Below are 18,152 nucleotides of genomic sequence, written 5' to 3'. Positions count from 1 at the left end.
GCCAAGCGCCCGTCCTCTTCAGATGCCTGATGGACCCCTGGGCCTGCAGCCAGGCTCCCCAGAGCAGGGCCTGCTGTGCCACTGGCCAGTCCTCCGGCCCTCCTTGCTCTTCTGTGGGAGCCCTCTTCACCCAGCACTGGAACCTGCCACATTCTGACCTAACAAATCTCGCCGGACCTTTTCCTTAGAGGCGCCGTAGAGCGTGTTTGTTGTCAATATGATTTTATTTACTTTGCAGTGGAATCCATGAGAGCCAGAAGCACAGTGGGGGCCGTGGCCCCAGGGGTCAGGGTGGCCAGTCCCGAGCCTGGGGCATGGCCTGACCAGTGGGCGATTGTATTTAAAAAAGAAAACAGGGCTTCCCTGGGATGGCGCAGCGGTTGAGAGTCTGCCTGCCGATGCAGGGGACGCAGGTTCGTGCCCCGGTCCGGGAAGATCCCACATGCCGCGGAGCGGCTGGGCCCGTGAGCCATGGCCGCTGAGCCTGCGCGTCCGGAGCCTGTGCTCCGCAACGGGAGAGGCCACAACAGTGAGAGACCTACGTACCGTAAAAAAAAAAAAACAAAAAAAAAAAACAAGAAAACAAAATGAAATACAGAGAACGAATGCTAGCCACGGACATCAGTAATCTCTTGGTAATGGTGGGAATTTCATTAAATTTTCCCTTAAACAACAGAAACCCTGCCCTCTGACTAACACAAGGTGCTGGAGAGAAGATGACCAAGTCTTGATCTCTGAACTTGAAATGTACTTTCCTACCTAGAAATTCAGCACAATGTGTTTACGGCCAGATGCTTGCAGGCTGTTTGCATGCCCGCAGGCTGTTTGCATGCCCGCCCTGCCCCCAAGAGGCCCAAGGGACACCCCTCTCCAGTCTCTACAGCCTGACCCAGGAGGCCACAGCCCCCCTGCTTGAGTGGGTTTCACAGCCGTGGGGGTCCGAGGCCTGGACCTCATCCCTGATGCAGAGCTGGGCACACGGCACACAGACACATCTCTCGGGGTCAGCAAGGTCATGGCTTATGGTTGGTTATCCTCATGGCAGGAGTGGGATGGCATGGGGTGAATTTCACAGAAGAGGCACAGAGAGGTCCCCCTTAGTCGGGGACATGCAGCAAAGTGGACGTGTAGAAGGGAGCGGGTTTGCTGACTCTCAAAGCAGGCCGAGCTCTCGGGTTGGGAGCATGCCGCCTTTCTGCCAAGGCTGCAAGGCCAAGGTCAGTGATCTCTTCCCTGAGTGGCAGGTGAAGCCCCCGGGGCTGGTAAACCAGCTTCATGACACCTTCACCTGGAGAGTCCCCACAGCAGTCCTGTGAGGTGGGCTGGGAGGGCAGCGCCGTTCTCATTCTACAGATGAGGGAACTGAGGCTCAGAGTGCAGGAAGGTCACGCACCTGGGAAGGGTCAGAGGCAGGACAAGAACCAGGTTCCTGACCCCTAGGTAAGTGTCTTCCTTCCACACAGCACTGCGCAACCTCTGTAGGGGAGCCCTGTTCTTAGGCTTCACAACTTTGGGGGCAGTTCCCTCTGAGCCAAGGACGGGCGGGGACAGAATGCTTTCACTTCGAGGGACGGCCTTGCAGCCTGGCTTAGAAACACAGGGCTAATCAGATCCTGGGCCATCTGGTTCCCCAGGGTCTCCAGAGGAAGCTCCTGGCCTCAGGCCAGACCCGCAGGCTCCTTCCCTTTGCTATGGGTTTGTGGCACAGCTTGCAGGCCGGTCTAGGGCTGCACCTCTGCACGTGTGTGGGGTTTCCCAGGGAAACTCCTCCTTCCTCCGAGGCGGGGCAGCCTCTGGGGGCCTCTGCTGGGCAGACAAACTGGAAGAGGCTTCCTTCTCTCGGCCGGGTGAACCCAGGTGCTCCTGCCACCCTCCAGCCTCCCTGCACGGCGGAAGGGAGGCCAAACAGAGGATGGAGGCTTCCGCAAGTGCAGGGCACAGCCATGAGCAGATTCCCACCACCCTGGGGGCTGCCCTCCTCCCAGCTATTTCTACCGAACAAGAAGCAGACAATAGAGCTCAGAGGGACCTCACAAAATACCGAGGGGAGAGCCACAGAGGTCCCTCACTGTGGTCCACAGATTTTGCCCCATTTCCTACCCATCAAAGGTCAGAGCTGAGTGACTGCCAGCCACTGCCCTCGTTTCAGAACCAGCATCTTCATCCTGTCCAGCTGTCTGCCCCCAGCAGGATTTTACAGAAAACTCAAAGGTCCTGGATTCAAAAATCTCTGTCCTGCCTGACACTTAGCCGGTCAGGACAACACAGCGCTACCTGCTGATGACATCCAGACCAAGGCCGCCAATGGAACTGCCCTCTGGACTGCAGACCCTCCTTCTCTGCAGAGATGGGCTGGGGACCCCTCCCAGCCTGCCTATCCCTACCCCTCTAATTGGCTCAAGAACTCCAATTCCCTTGACTTGTGAGTTCCAAGTCTCCCCTGCTGGGACTTAAGTCAGAACCTTCTGGAATAGCACACTGTTCCCCTCTGCACTTAACAAGACCCTGACCCCACTGTATGCCCACCTTCCCCACACCCAGCTTCATCTTGCCATCATCCGCCTTCCCTGAGAGGGTGAACCCCCACTGGGCTGGTGAGTCCCTGCCCCACTGCCCTCTCTGTGCCAGCACATGCGCATCAAAGGTGCCCTCTCTTCCCAGAGGTCCCGACGACATCATGTAACGTCAGCACAGACATTGGCGGTGGGGAAACTTTTAAGTATGCATACACACGCACCCCAGCCAATAACATTAAGTGTCATTTTTTAAAAATGGGTTAAATAAGCAGTATCGCTGAGGATGGCCGTGCTGGGCTGATTATCCTGTATTTGCACGCTCTGGCGGTGGGAAGGCTAAAAGTCTAATGACTGAATTATCACCCTAATGCCTTTTGCTGGCTGGGAATAATCCTGAGGCAACAGCTGCCGCAGGGTTTTTGGCTGGTTTCCTCTAATTGCATCCAGATTAAGGGAGCCGTGCAGGGGCGGGCCTTCTCCATCCCTCCGGAGCAGCGGGACCTCGCAGAGCCCACACACCCAGGTCTTCAGCTTTCGAGGTCCTGGCTGCTCCAAGAGGCCCAGATCTCACTGGGACCTCACCCAGCCCATAGGGTGAGAGGTGGGAGGGTCCTGGGGAGCCATGGGGGTGAGGGGCTGTGGGAGCTGGGAGGTTCAGAATGAGCGTTTTCCACCCAGGACCCTCCAAAGTGAGGGAGCCTGGGACCCCTCTCCCTCCACCCCACACACAGCAGCCCAAAGGCACAAGGTATTGTAAAACGCAGGGACGTTCTTCTGCTACAGAGGATGAGGGGGAGCACTCTTTCTCCTCTTAGGCATCTCCTGCCCCTTCAGGGGAAGTCACGCCCCTGGTAGAAGGTGAGTTCCAAAACAGTGTGATCTGGACCAGGACTTTGTTGTAGTGCTGGTAGACTCTTCCAGCCCCATACCAGCCGCCCAGTTCCTCACCCCTCCCCGAATCCCGGCCCCTCACCATGTCACTTCTCTTACTGCAAGGGAGGGTCCATTTCCCCATCCCTAGATGCTGAGTCTGGCCATGTGACTTGCTTTGGCCACTGGGGTGGCAGCACGGGGGGCATCTGTCAAGGCTTGGGAAGGTGCCTGTACACTTCTGATTCTGCACCTTTGCCTTGGCCAGGACTGGCTTGCGGGAAGGATGCAAGAGGCACAGAGCAGAGCCAAGTCTGACCTCTACACACCTCTACGTGTGTGAGCAGCCCCCTAGGACTTAACAGTTCCAGGCATGGGAGCAAGCCCAACCCAGACCAGAAATGCCCAGCTTGAGCTGCTGCCCCACAGACTCATGTGCTAGGTAAGTGTGTGCTATTTGAGGCCACCATGTTTGGGGGCTATTTGTTACGTAGCATTACTGTGGCAATGGATAACTGTTATGCCTGTTCATGGGGATATGGTCTCTAGAGGAGGGTCAACATAGTGCCTGGGTAACTCAAGCCATTTCCATAATGGATCAGGAGCCATCCTCCAGATGGAAAGGCAATCTTCTTTCCCCAGAAGCAGAGCACAAGTCTACCCCCATCCAGCTGGACCCTGCTGCTGGACTATAATGGTCAGTACCCCAAGGTCTGGGCACTGATGGGGCTCCAGGATGGTCTCTCCAAAAGGCTCTTGGACAGAGGGGCCAGGAACTTGGAAGTACCAGTGTCAGCCTCCTGCCTGCTGGAGGACTTGGGCTCATGGAGAAGAGAGAAGCTGAGAAGGGAGGAGGCTGATAACTTCCTCTTTCCTGTTGATAAACATCTTTTTAAAGTGGCGCCATCCAGCAGCGTCAACTCTCAGTGACAAAAGCTGAGGGCAGGAAGAAGCATTAGTTGGGCTGTGTCTCCACGATGACTCTCAGCACTTCAGGAATTTTTCTCCCCAGAAGAATGTGCAGGAGGATTCAAGGAACATTTCCAGGCTCCTTGCTCCTGCCAGTTCAAGAGGTGGCTTCCTGTGCAAATGGCTCCACCAATTTACACTGGCTGGGAGCCCTCCCATGCCCTTATCTGTCCTTCTCTGAATCCCAGAAGGAGCAACTGATGAGAATCTTGGGAGCGGGGAGAGCTTGCTGGGAAGACCTCGTTCCCACACAGAAAGCAGAGGTGCCCTGAGTGACGGCTACTGTACTGTGGCCACTCTTGCGTCCAACCACCTGAGAAGCTGACTTACAGAAGACTGGCATTCATGGCAGAATGCAGGCCCTGCAGGGAAGTGGGAGTCTTTCTAGCACTTTCAGGTGCCTTTGTCTTGGTTGGTCAGTTAATATAGTACCCCTTCCCTCAAACATTGCAGATTCCCTTCAGAGGATTTTGCGTGCACACACACACACCTCAACCCATCCAGACCCCAGTTGGTTGCAGTATTTGGTGAGGTTGGCCTTAAACAATACCAAATGCAGACATTCCCCAACAAAGGGAGAGGAATCCAACACTTCAACAGTCTGTGCTCAGGCTCACGGGCAGCAGATTCCTTCACATACCAAGAGAACAGGATGTTGAAATGGACAGAGTGTGAAAGCCCCCAGCCCCCTGCTCTTACACCTCTTTACCCTGAAATCAGTGGGGCTTTTTCTGGGGGCGGGGATCGGGGGCAGATGTCTTCACATCAGCTTTGCAGCTGTGGCTGGAGAAGCTGTGGAGTATGGTTGGTCCTTTCAGAGAATGAAGCCTGATGAGGCGGGTGTGTCTGGCTTGCAGAGATGTCTCTGGGCCTGGACAGGACCCCCTTGTTCTGCACTCCCCGGCACTGGTGGGTGCACAAGACCTCTCCTTCTGTCTCTGCCTTTCCCAGTGCCTGGCAATACCCTTCGGTGGCTGATGAAGCTGGAGGAATTCCTGGGACGTGTCGAGATCCATCAGAGGCAGGCAACACGAGAACCCAGCCAGCCTGCGTCTCCAGGTGGGATGGCCATGCATTCTGGTCCCGCTTTTTTGGGAGGTGACTTTTCTCTGGGCAGCTGGCGGGTTCCACTTCTGTCACTTCTGGACTCCGTTTTTGTCCTTAATATGAAAAGTTTCCCTTCATGCCGCCCAAGGGCATTTTCCTTCCGTTTCTACCATCCCATCCCCTTCAAGCCTAGCCCCACCCCCTCCCCCATGCTTGGGACCTGGCTGAGGTTCCCTGACCCCTCGTCTAGCACAGGGAGCCCAACCTATCTGCGGAAACCGAAGCCTTCCCGGGGCGTCTTTGGGCCCTTCCTGCCTTCTCTGGGGAGCTTGGGCGAAGGCATCTCCACAGTGCCCCCATATGGGCAGCTCTCAGACCCCGGGTGCTGGCCTGTGCACTCCACGGCGGGCATGTAACCACTGTCCCACATGCCAGTGCCACACAGCTTGCACAGGTCATGCAGGCTGCAGGGGATCCGTGGCAGGAGGCGAAACTGATAGAGCAAACTCCTTGCCTGCAAACAGAGAGGACAGGCAGTGACGAGGGGGTTGGGGGACAGCCAGTGGCCCAAGAGCAAGGGCAGCAATAGCCAGCACCCAAGGGCTCGCCCTGTGCCAGGTCAGGGTGAGGGCTCTGCATGCCCCGTCCCTTTCAACACCGTGATCCAGCTGAGGGACGGGACTCACATGGTTTCCGGAGCAGTGCTCCCATGTGGCTTGACACAAAGAAGGCTCCCCCAATGGCCTTCATATGGAGGGTAAACAGGGCCGGCAAAAGCGGCACAAGGCTCACCCTGTCCCTCCCTGGCTCGGCCTGGCCCCACGGTTCCACCTCTCCGCCCTGCAGGGTCTGTTTCCACCACCCTCTTCCTACCCACCCCACCCTGACCCCAGGCCCTCCTCACTGCCCCTGGGAGACACCAGAGAGCTTTAAGAAGCAGACTCCAGTAGGAGCCTGGGAAGTGGGGAGGTGGCAAAGGCCCCCTTTATTCCACTAACTTTGGATGAAAAGTGGCCACCTCCCCTCCCTAAGCCTCCTGCTCAGTTTTCCTGGCTCTGGGCTAGGAGTGAGGCACCCCAGGTGGAGGATCTGTCTATCAAACCGGGTAATCTGTTCAGTCCATGAGGAGAGAGGCCTCTTTTGCCAGGCACCCTGAGCAGCCGCCAGACATGCTGACCACTGGGCCTTGGTCAGGAGCTCCCAGGGTGGCTGGAGTGTGGGGGCAGGGCTCTGGAAGTGAAGGGGTGGGGCTCTGTGTGTGGGCAGGGCTCTGCATATGTGGAGGGCGGGGCTTGTGGGGGGCTGCGTGGGGGCGGAGCTCTGGAAGTGAAGGGGTGGGGCTCTGTATATGGGAGGGCCCCCAGACACACTCACCTTCCTGAGAACAAGCTCCCCATTCATGTGCATGGCCAGGTTTCCAAAGTGCAGAAGCATCTGGTCGGTGGCCAGCTGCTGCTCAATGACATCATCCCCGTAGATGGCCACAATGGCCACACAGATGAAAAGGTGGAAGTAATCCGTCTGGGGGGTAGAGAGTGGGTTCAGATAAGGCCCCTGACCCAGCCCCAGGCCCTGCCTGCAGGTAGAGGCCAAGTGCAGAGGTGCGGGGTAAGGGCTCGAGGTGAGGTCGTCTGGTTTCATGTGGCCCTAGCCAAGCCCAGCAACCTCCTTCATCCTCAGTTTCCCCACCTGCAAATGGGCCAGTGTGAGCACCTCCATCCAAAGGCTGCTGTGACATACAAAGGGGCGATGTTGCAGCTGGCCACCCACGGGCTGCTGTTACCCTTCGGGGAGCCCTCTGGGAGGCTTTCCAGCACAGGGACAAAGAACACGCTGCTCTGAAGGCTGGCCCGTGCCCATTCTCTTGAGAGACGGTGCATCAGAACACGCTCCAGTGGGTCACAGAACACACCAGTGAGAAAGAACTTTCTGGCAGCCACCCACTGGTCATTGTCCTCCTGCCTCCAGCCCAAACGTCCCAATTCGTGCCCCAGAGATGACTCTTAGGTTTGTTGATAAGAAAGTGGGGAGAAGAGCCTCAGAGCAGAGCACGGCAGATCCCGATGGTCCCCATGGAGCTCCCTACAACGAGCCCACCATCTTTAACCAGCTTTACAGAGCCCATTGAGGACTCCGCTGTCTTCCTTGGAGGCTGCCTCATATGGCTGCCCAGAAAGGAAGGTCTGGCCCACAGCAGGAAGCCGGCACTTGGTCCTGACGGGGGTACATCCTGTGTGCTCTCCAGCCCGGACACTTTGAGGGCACACCGCCTTTGAGTCACACTTGCTCCCGGGGGCAGAGGAAGGACAAGGACCACCAGGAAGCCTGTGTTTAGTCTCCTGACGTCGGCCACCCAGCCAGACAGAACTTTGTTCCTTTGCAAACAGGGCCAGGAGGAGCCCTGGATGTGGGCAGAAGTTATGGGCAGCAAACACCCCACACCTCACCCACTCTGAAGAGACCATTCCCAGGTTGCCCAGCCCCTTCCTCTGAATTAATCCAGAATGGTCTTGCTGTGGCTCAGAATGATCCTTCTACAGCTATTCGAACTGTGGCCAGGGCTGGCGGTGGGTTGGGGGTAGCTGGGGAGGACGGAGGAAGGAGCATGTCTACCTCCTCTCAGAGAGGACTCTGGGGCAGAAAAGGTGGGGCACATTCTAAATGGGGCTGGATGGCAGTACAGGACTAATCCCAGTTCACTGGACAAGGCCCAGGGCAGCCCAGCCCCCGAGGGCAAACTAGAAGTATCATAAATGAATGAAACAGAGCCTTTCTCACTCTGGGGACACTTTAAAAGTTAAAGCAGCTGGTAGTGACCACCCCCCTCTCCACAAGCTCACTCTAATGAATTAGCCTACGCCCACTACAGTCATCCTACCCCCCCTTCCAATCTCCTGCCACTAATTTGATCAAGTGGTGGGGCCAAATGTGGCTAAATTTAGCCTTGGAAATGGCCCCATTTGTTGGGTAATGCTCTGAGTTCACTTGTAACATTAGCCTAAATGTGATGTCACGAGGGTGGCAAACTTGCTGCTGGAAAAACATGCAATGAGGCTTTGCAAAGTGGACACAATTTTTTTTTTTTTAATGTGATCCAGTGTTTTGGACCATCCTTGCCAATGCTTCCTTGATTCCAGCCTGCAGTGCACGTCGAGCACGCTAATCCACACAGGAATCACAGCCCAGACCTGGGCCGGGCTGGGGGCAGGGGCAGGAGGCGGGTGAGGATGGATGAACACAAAGACAGCCTGTGGCACCAGCACCACATTTGTTCACACTCACTTCTATCAGACATAATCCTTCTTTGGCATTAGTAAGGAGGGGAAATGCTGATGCACTTCCAAGGGCTGGTGGGCGTGCCCACGTATCAGCGAGGTTTGTCTCATCCAAGCTGCTCTGGCTGCCGCAGGGAGGATGGAGCCCACTCTTGCAGAAAAGGTCCTGGCCACCTCCCGGATACGTCAATACTATTTTTTTTTAAGGCTGATGGATTCAGAGAGACTTGCCTATCCTTTCACGTTGCCAGCTTGTTGCTAATTTGGGCATTAAAGCTGTGTGACAGGGCCAGTTCGACACTCTCAGGGGAATTTGTTGAGGAGACAATGATAACGGTGGACGGCAAGTGGAAATCACATTCCCGGGTGGGGACAGTGGGCCGGGCCCGGGCTCTCAGAGGGGCTGATGGGGAAGCAAGATCTCAGGCCCTTTCTCTGAGCCGTCCCGAGGGGGCAGGCAGGCGGGCACTGGCTCCAGCATGTGGGCACTGGTGTCCTGCTCGGCCCCGCAATGTCTTTCATGCTGATTGGTTGTGACAGGAGCGTGCTCAGCCCCAGAACGTGGTAATGAGTGCAGTCAGTGGGCAATTTGCATCGATTTCAGTTACTTGGGAGGGGAATTGCAGGTCTGAGGCTGGCCACGTGGGACTGGAAGGCAGTCGCCATGTGAGGGGCTGACTGTGGCTTGCAAGGGATCAGGGATGGTGGAGGGGGACCCCAGAGGAGGCGCACAGTTATGTGGGCACCCCGCCTTCCTTTTAGGCTGGGTGCAGGATGGCGACTGTCGCTCTGGAGCCGCTGTCCCAGCCCCCAGCCCTGGGCACCGCACCTGGCTCACCTGGTAGTGGGCCCAGCAGGCCTCCCAGATCCGCAGAGCCTCAGTCTCGGGAAACTCCCGCTTGAAGCACAGCAGCAGCCAGCGGTGGCAGAAGAGCATTTGCAGGCCGTCCTCGCCCAGCGAGACCAGGTGCTGGTAGAAGCGCAGGTGCGTCAGCCGCAGCAGCTCCCGCAGGTACAGCTGGGGGCGAGGCCGAGATGAGTTAGCCCCCCAGCCCCGAGCACGCCTGCCTGCCTGGCCCAGGAAGCCCACTCCCACCGAGGCCCTGCCTCAGTCCACCCCTCCCCCCCGCCAAAGCCTGTGTGCCATGCGTGAGGTCTCTACCTGCTACATGTCACTGCACCCACTTATTTTGTTCTGTCGCTGGAAGTCTGACTCACACCTGTCTTTGTCAGCTTAGCCCAGATTTCAGACTGTTTTGGAGGCTGTGGCGTGGCCCAGGGCAAGGCAGAGCATAGCACCCTGATGTGGACCAGGAGGCTAGTGGCAGGTCCGAGGCTAGGAAGACCCCCAGGCCTCAGGCGCCATATGGGGCTGTTTCTGACGCCCCCTCCTTTCTGGGATGTCGAGCAGATCATCCATTGACAACGCCCCCTCCCCCACACCCACTCAACCACCTTCCGCTCTGATCACCAAGATCCATCATCTTCCAGAGCTGATTTAGAGCAGAGAGGGGGGGATTCTGAACCCCAAGAGGCTCAATTCCTGCACTTAAGGTCACCACCCAGTGACGTGGGATAAGATCGAGGCTATTTCTGGCAACGTCCTGCTTGGGCTGCTGACTTCACCAGCACCGTTGTAAAATCAATCTCTGGCAGCTAACGAGTCATGGGGCCATGTGCTTCGGAGCCCATCAGGGGCGACTCGCATCAGAGCCCGTAATTGCCTCTGCAGGTACCGTGGAAACCTGACATCACAGGGCCGATGCAGAGAGCACAGAGTGGGCAGGCTCGGCTGGAGTGGGCAGGCTCGGCTGAGATCCCAGCCAGATCCTGGGGTGGGGGCTTGGTGACTCACAGGCCCCTTCCCACACAAGCGACCCATTGTTCCTACTTGAGACAGCGGCTGGGATGGCACGGGAACTGGTTCTGAGGATCCTTCCCGACTGGCCAGTCTTTCCACCCAGTGGCCTACAGCAGGGCCAAGGCCACACATGCAGCTGACCCCCTCCCTCCCTCACGGGTGCTCCCCACCCCCGCTCTGGTGCCCCTCACCTTCCAATCCCCACCTGCCTGCTCCTGGCTCCCCCTCGTCCAATCCCCTGCTGTGTTCTGCTCTCCCATCCATAGTCTTCAACGGCTTCCTAATGGCTAGTCGACGGGACACGCTCCTTGGCCTGGCATTTGAGGCCCTCCATTCAGCTCCACCCTCATTGCATGTGGGCCACCAACCTGACCGGGGCGCCCAGTGTCATTGCCCAGAGAGCTCTGCTCAGCCAAGTCTTGGCAGGCCTGGCAGTGTCCAGGGCCAGACCCCATGTGCCGTGGGGTCGGCCTAGTCCAAGGAGACATTGGGACGCCTGTCTTGGTTCCCATCTCTATCGCCAGAGCTCTTTCTGTATCACTCCCTGGCACCCAGCATCCTCTCCTCACACTGTCAGCTTCCAGACCAAGAATCTCTTGCAGACTGGGGAACTGAGACCATCTCCCAGTGCCAGCAGCACCTGGCAGGTGCCTGGAGTGCACAGATGCTAGGTCAGGAAAGAGTGCACACTCCTGGCCCTGCCTTACCCAGCTCTGCCGCCTCGCTCCCAATTCTCAGTGCTGCCTGGTCTGTGTAGGTTAGGGGAGGCCATGAAGGGAGGGGTGCCGGCTGCGCACAGCAAGCCTGCTGCCCTCGAGGTACGATTGTGACGACTACCCAGTGGGCCTCGAGGTGGTTTCAGGAGCCCCTCCCATCCCCACCCCCAGAACCCTGGCTATGTTGGACCCCTGCAGGGGGCCCAGATGCACCTGAGGAACCATTTTACAAAGCACAGGGTCAGGTGTGATAGGGACCCCCCCCTTCTTTGTCTCCCAGGGAGCCTGGGTTGGGATGCCACATGCAGGGAGGTGGGAAGCCACAAGGGGAGGGCCCTGCACAGTCCAGACTCTGGACCTGCAGGAGTGTGAGGTGGGGATGGCAACACGTGTCCTGGGACCTGGGAACAGCGTGCGTCCCTCCTGGGGGAGCTGGCCCTATCCCAGAGGCCCAGGGCTAAGCCCCCCATAGTCCATCGGCAAGGCTGACCCGGGCTTTTCTGCTGCTTGCTGACCCACAGCAGCCAAGCCATACACATCTGAGAGCCTCACCAGCTGTTTCTCCATGTCCTCGTCCCGAGGAGAGCTGACAAAGATCGTGTTCTGCATCAAACCCACAAAGCACCAGAAGGTGTCTGACTCGTCCAGGACCTCGGCCAGGATGGGTGCCACCAGGTCCGACATGCCCTGGGAGTAGCCGATGGCTGGATTGTACACTGCATAGTTCAGCAGGATTCTCCTGGAGACGCAGTGCAGAGAGCAGGGAGGTCAGTGGAGGGTGGCCACAACGTAGCAGTGTGTTGTTGTGCAGGCCAGTAGAACCCCAGGCTGGAGACCCTGGGCTGTCCGGGCCCCCATCTTTCACCTTGACATCAGAGGAAGGAGGGCAGCTCTGGGACCGTCTCCAGAGCCTGGGGAAAGGTAATGGCCTGCAATTAGGCACTCACCAGCCCAGCCCCTCGAGAGCAGGGCAAGGAGGAATGTGGGTCTGATTTTCTTAATTGTCAACTGCCTGTGACAAAGGGTGGGCTGGCCAGGAACGTTTTCATGGGCTGCTAATTTTGTGCAATTATTTGCCAGGAGGTAGCAGAACGTCAAAGATGCCAGCCTCAGCCCTGTGTGGCTTTATCATCCAGAAGACCACCCAATGGGAGACAGAGACACTCAGGGGGAGGCTGGCCACGGCTGGTGTGAGACAAGCAAGGTTAAGCTTGGTGGATGTCCAGCGGGTGGGGCCTACAGGCCTTCCCTGGGTCTCTAGGACAATAAGAGACCCACTGACATTGCCTAAAATAGCTAACGACCCTCTGATACTGGGGCATTGAACCTGGAGGAAAGACCCCTGACCCCTGCAGAAGCTGCTGCTCGGCCGCTTCCCAGAGGGTCAACTGAGGCCTGAGGGGTGAGGTGGCAGATGGGAGTGAAACCGAGGGGGTAGGAACCATGCTGGCCCGGGAGGTGGTACCTCATGCTCTCCACATTGGGATTGCCTTCTCCTCGGAAGAACTGGTTGCTTCGATCTGTCCGTACCACATCCTTGTCCACGGTGAACTGCACGTTCCTCCAGAACGCTCTGTGCTCTTCAGGGGTCATGGAAAGCCTGGCATGGAGCAGAGCGCCCGCTGGGGGGTCAGCAAGCGGCACATACGCTCCCGGCTGGCGCGGGCGTCCCGCCCAGCCCTGCTCCCAGATGGGAACTGGGGCCGCTGGCAAACCCTCCGGCTCCCACTGACCTGGGGTGCGGGGGGGCGGTGCACAAGGCTTTCCAAACATTAACTCGGCCTCACGGGTCCCAAACAGAGAGCTGACCGCAGCCGCGGGATCAGCGAGGCCCAAACAGACCTCAGCAGTCCCAGTGCCCCCCAAACACCCCCGCCACCCCGGCGTTCTGCGGAAGGATGTCAGCGCCTCGTTAAGTACATTGAAAAAGAATTCTAAAATCTTGATATGCGAGCTAAAGAGAGCCAGTCCCGGGGCCGGGCGCTGGGGTAATAACTGCACTTATCCAGCCCCATCTCTCACGGTCCTGGGAGACCCATTTTTCAAGGAAACTATGGGTCACGGAACATATTATCAATGCTGAATTGCACCTCAAATTGCCTTTCCAAATGGCATTTCCCTCCGCGGCGCTGGGGTGGGTTTCCCTCCGCGGCGCTGGGGTGGGTTTCCCTCCGCGGCGCTGGGGTGGGTTTCGTTTCCCTCCGCGGTTCGAGTGGGCCCCGGCCGGTCGCCGCGGTCACCTTTTCTGCTGGATCTCGGCGTATTCCTTTCTCTTCTGCACCCGCAGCGCCTCCCTCTCCTCCGACGTCGACTCGTGGCTGTAATAACGCAGCAGGAAGGGCCAGACCTCCCCCCGGATTGACACATCAATGCCGCCGAAGAAAATGGCCTGGAGGAAGCGGCAAAAGTTGGGGAGGGGCCAAAGCAGGGCTGCTCAAAGGACCCCCAAATCCCCGGGGATCTGTGTTTTGGTGGCTTTGCTGCGCCTTCTTGACAACTGATGCCTTGATTCAGATCGCTGCAATTTGCACATGTTTGGAAGGGGAAAGTGCCGGCCCCCCATTCCCATACAGGACACAAACCAGGCTCATTTCAATGTCAATGCCCCCCCTGGTGCGGCACTCAGATTAACCTGTCGTTCTCACGTCAGGGCCTAATCCCGGTTTTGGAATCGCGGCGCGGGCTGCGAGCTCTGCTATACAGGCTGACGCGGGGTTCTCCAAACCCACTCCGGAGGTTGCTTTTTCATCGCAGCGGCTTTGATTGCTCTATCGGGCGCGTTCACACAGCCAGCTCTGGCACCAGCGGACGCACCCCGCGGAGGCGGCCCGTGGGTACGGCCCCGACCCCTGGTCCTGAATCGGGCCCCGCGGGCACACCGGGCCTCACCTTGCGGAGCTTGTACTCCTCCTCCACCTGGCCCAGCGCGTTCAGGTGGCGGAGCCAGGCCGCGACGTCCAGCCGTCGGTACATGCTCTCCTCGGGGTGCGTCTCGGAAGACGGCAGTTTGGGACGCCGAATGGAGAACTGCATGCACGTCTTTTCGTCGGCGACCTGCTGGACGGAGGACAGTTGGGGATCAGTGTCTCAGCCGCTTCGCTTTCGAAGCCAGCCGCGCTCTTCGCGGGATGTAAGCCTTCCTCTCTCTCTCTTCCGAAAGGAGGGGGACGCCTCTTCCCCGCATACAAACCCCTAAATGGCAAGTGTAATTAGACACAATTCAAAAGAAAATACCGTCCTCTTACCATGGTCCCCCCTCGCGCTCCCGGCTCCCGGCCCACTCCCATCGACCGCCGCGCCCCACTCTCCCTCCAGCCCCGCTGCAAATACGGAATTAATGCCTCGGACGGCCAACTTCCCTCTGCCGGGAGGGCCTGCAATAAATTACATGTGATTGGCCACATACAAAGGGATGGCTGTTCTGCGAGCGGGGAGCCCGCCTGTCAGGTTGTCTCCACGGGCAGTCACGGATCCAGGGCAAAACTGCAGCTGACATTTAATTCAAAAATCAAAGGTTGTTCAATGTACGGGGGGAAAAAAGCCATGCTACTGTAATAAGGGAAGCCAGCAGGAGGCTCTGTGGGAAGGAAGGGAATTTTAAAGTCAGCCCGTTTCTAATAAGCACATACAGTATCTTAACCAGATAATTAAAGAGCTCTTATTACATTTGTATGTAGATTGAGCAAAATATGGCAGGAAGCCTTGTCAAAACATGATTTTTCAAGTGCGGAGTACTGCCTTTACAAGAAGCCTGGGCACATGTTTCAAATCCCAAATTGCTGCTCTGTAGGCCCCCAGCGACCACGGGTCACACAGGAGAGGCCTGGGTCTCCGGGGGAGAGAGCCAATGTCCTGGGCCCCCGTTGGAGGGGAGGGGGGAAATGGGAGGGGGGGTGTCTCAGCAGCCAGGTGCCTCCAGGGGTGGTGAAGGGCCTCCCTCCTCCGGGCTACCTGGTCTTTGAGGTGCGTCTCTGTGCAGTATTTCCATTGCTGAAGCACGTCGGGCAGCTTGTCCAGGCCACCGTGGTGGAAGTGGAACACCTTGTATTGGCTTTCCCGGCTGGCGACGACCAGCTGGCCGCTGGTGCAGGCCTCATCGCTGAGTGGCCATCGGAGTGGGGAAGAGAACAGACCCATGAATATGTAAACATGGGTTTTTATTTCCAAGTATAATCAGAGGCCCCTATTGCCAACCTCAGAGGCAGGAAACAGAAAGTCCCCGTGGAGTTTGGCTGCTGGAGGCAAGGGGACAGAATTATGCCCCAACAGAAGCCATCACCCCTTTGCTGAAGAAGGCAAAGCAGCTCCCTTCCTGGGAGACCCCAGGTTGTATTGTCCTCACTCCCGGGAGACCTGCCAGAGCAGCCTTCTCTACCCACCCTTGCCTGCCAGGTCATATCCTCCCTTCTCTCCGGGAGTCCTGGGGGTGGATGCCCTGACAGGGAATCAGGTTTTGAACCCAGATGGGGCGGGCGCTAAGGGACGCCCCTCCAGCAGGCTTCCCCATCCGGCATGGAAAGCACTCTGGGAGAATCCGCTGGGGAAATTCACGACACATGCCTCAGGGCCATCGCCCAAACTTGGCTTCCGTTCCATGAAAGGCGGAATGTGGCTCTGGGTCTGGGAACTCCCACAGAGACACGCCTGCTTCTTCTAAGCACCAGTCTTGGTTGGTGCTTTCCTGTGGCTGGGCCACCCTGCCTTTCAGGAAGAGAGACATGAGGTGGCCGTTAGGGAACTAAAAGGGATGGTTCCCTATAATGAAGGAAAGGGTGCCTCCCTCTAGAAAGCCATGGCCTATTCTGAGCACGCTGGGCCTCTGGGTGGGTGACCAGGGGCAGCCTGCAGCAACTGCTCTCTGTGTAGCCCTGGTTCGTCGTCTTTCCCCAAACCAGAGCTCCAAGCAACAGCTGCTTTTACCATCACCCTGAAAGCAGAGGAAAGAGTTTGGGAGCTACCCAGACCCAGCTTCTGTGGGGCAGCCGCAGGGGGCACTGCTGACGAGACTAGTGATGTTGGGAAGCAGGTGTTTGGGGATGCAGGGGCGCTGGACCCAAGCATGGCCCCCCGGGACACAGCACACAGGCAGCTTCCAGGACGTGGCCAAGAGGGCCTCACCTGAAGAAGAGGCGGAGGGAGCGCATGTGACCCAAGTCCACTCGGAACACACCACAGATCTGCTCCAAGGCGCAGGCCCGCTGTGGCTCGTCCCAGCGCGGGGGCTGCAGGAGGCCACTGCTGTCCGGGAACTGCAGGTGGGCGTCCACGCTGGAGGGGGAGCTGGTGGAGTAAGTCATGTGAGGGCCACACGTTTCTCTGTTGTGCAGCCATGAGGGAAGGGCAGGGAGGGCTGGGGAAACCATTTAAACGTGCGTGCACACTCAGAGATATAGCCGAACACGCTGGGCACATAGAGGCTGTCCACGGACACCCATGAATGAATGAACGAATGAATCCTATCATAGGTCTTGCCCAATTACACTTTAATGTGGATGGGAAAGGATTTTTGTGATCAAATTTTGTTCCACCTTAACAGAGATATTAGGTTGTCATAATGGCAGATGAGGTCCTACTGACTGGGTTTGAGCCCTTGCTGTGTGACCTTGGGCAAGTTACCAAGCCTCTCTGAGCCTTTGTTTCCTCTTTTGCACAGCGAAGATAATAACATGGCTTCGTGTAGAATGAACAGTGCTCAGTGCTGGGCACCCTGGTTTTAAGGGCTTACTAAAAGAAGCTGTTTTGTGACCATTTTAGACAGTGTGGGGCTTCCATTTGGGTTCAAATTGGTTCAGTATTTTCCTGAAAGAACAGTGGTTCCATAAGGAAACATTTGTGTTATAATACTATTAATACTAATAGTAAACACTTAGCTCTGTGTTAACCACTTTTCATGTGCTTTTTATCACATATAAGCTTCACAATAAATCCTAGGAAATGGGCGGTTATTACCACCATTGTACAAAACAGGAATTGAGGCTCAGAAAGGTTAAGTAATTTGTCCAGGGTCACACAGCTAGCAGGTGGTAGAGCTGGAATTTGAACCCAAGTTTTGTGGCCCACGCCTTCATCGGTGTATTTAACTGTTTCTAAGTTCAAAGTTCAGCAATACAACCCCATTATCTTATTCTGCTTCTTTAAAAAATTAATAATTCTGTTTGGCTCCTCGGTTGCCAAATATTTTATTACATGGATTCAGCTACACCACAGGTTAAATGCTGTCTCTTGAGATTTAATAGTAACATCTAGCAGATGACTGCTAAAATATCGCCAGAGTAAAGGCAAGCATCGGTTCTGGATCCCAACCCTGATATCCCACAGAGGTAAGACTGCAATCACTTTATCCCGCTTTCCTGTTTCAGCCGAGAACATAAAAGTGTCGGAGGCAATTAATCCTGAGGCACCTCTTCCTCTGATGGGCACCAGGTCTCCAAATGAAGCTACTCTGGATTGTTCAAGCACAATCCCTCTAACTCGGAACTTCCTCAAAGAGGAAGACTGGCCTTTTTAGAAACTTGGCTGCTTCTAGAACAACACTGGGCCTGGTGTGCAGTTCTTCCCCACCTGCCTAAGGAAGTGGGCTGAGCCAGGTCCTCCCATTTCTGAGGGGCACCTGCGCTCTCCCAGGAAACAGACTCAGGTAAAGATAGACAGCTGGATGGGAGGGTAGGTAGACAAGCTGAAGCAGGCAGCCACACGGCAAACTCGGACCCAAAAAGGCTGAGGGATTCCCTGTCCTCCCGAGGGGAGCCTGACTGGCTGCACTATGCAATGACTGTCTGCAAAACAAGGCAAGCCGAAGGTCTGAAGACAGCCCCCCACCATGCCGCTTCACACAGCATTTCATAATCTGCTTACTGAACAATGAGGCCGCAGTGGCCGGAGAGCATGTGCTTGGCGT

At 56.8% G+C, this 18,152-nt stretch overlaps 1 protein-coding gene across 9 annotated transcripts in view; it reads right to left on the bottom strand.

Moving 5' to 3' along the window:
• Positions 1-216: 216 nt before the first annotated feature.
• Positions 217-18,152, bottom strand: part of TBC1D16 (TBC1 domain family member 16) — an 85,566-nt gene continuing 67,630 nt past the window's right edge. For 2 of the 9 annotated variants that reach the window (XM_060081749.1, XM_060081748.1), the window contains exons 4-12: positions 16,373-16,534; positions 15,206-15,353; positions 14,144-14,311; positions 13,495-13,643; positions 12,720-12,854; positions 11,807-11,993; positions 9,507-9,695; positions 6,777-6,923; positions 217-5,916 (exon numbers count right to left, since the gene is read on the bottom strand). In XM_060081749.1, the coding sequence (XP_059937732.1) occupies positions 5,668-5,916; positions 6,777-6,923; positions 9,507-9,695; positions 11,807-11,993; positions 12,720-12,854; positions 13,495-13,643; positions 14,144-14,311; positions 15,206-15,353; positions 16,373-16,534 (1,534 nt within the window). In that variant the 3' untranslated portion in view covers positions 217-5,667. The remainder of the gene's footprint in view (positions 5,917-6,776; positions 6,924-9,506; positions 9,696-11,806; positions 11,994-12,719; positions 12,855-13,494; positions 13,644-14,143; positions 14,312-15,205; positions 15,354-16,372; positions 16,535-18,152) is intronic. The other 7 variants (XM_060081751.1, XM_060081754.1, XM_060081755.1 and 4 more) reach the window with 7 other exon arrangements.

This window comes from Mesoplodon densirostris, chromosome 18 (assembly GCF_025265405.1).
Source record: "Mesoplodon densirostris isolate mMesDen1 chromosome 18, mMesDen1 primary haplotype, whole genome shotgun sequence".
Taxonomy (NCBI): domain Eukaryota; kingdom Metazoa; phylum Chordata; class Mammalia; order Artiodactyla; family Ziphiidae; genus Mesoplodon; species Mesoplodon densirostris.
Note: the sequence above shows the minus strand (reverse complement) of the source record. Positions and strands in the feature narration are given on the sequence as shown.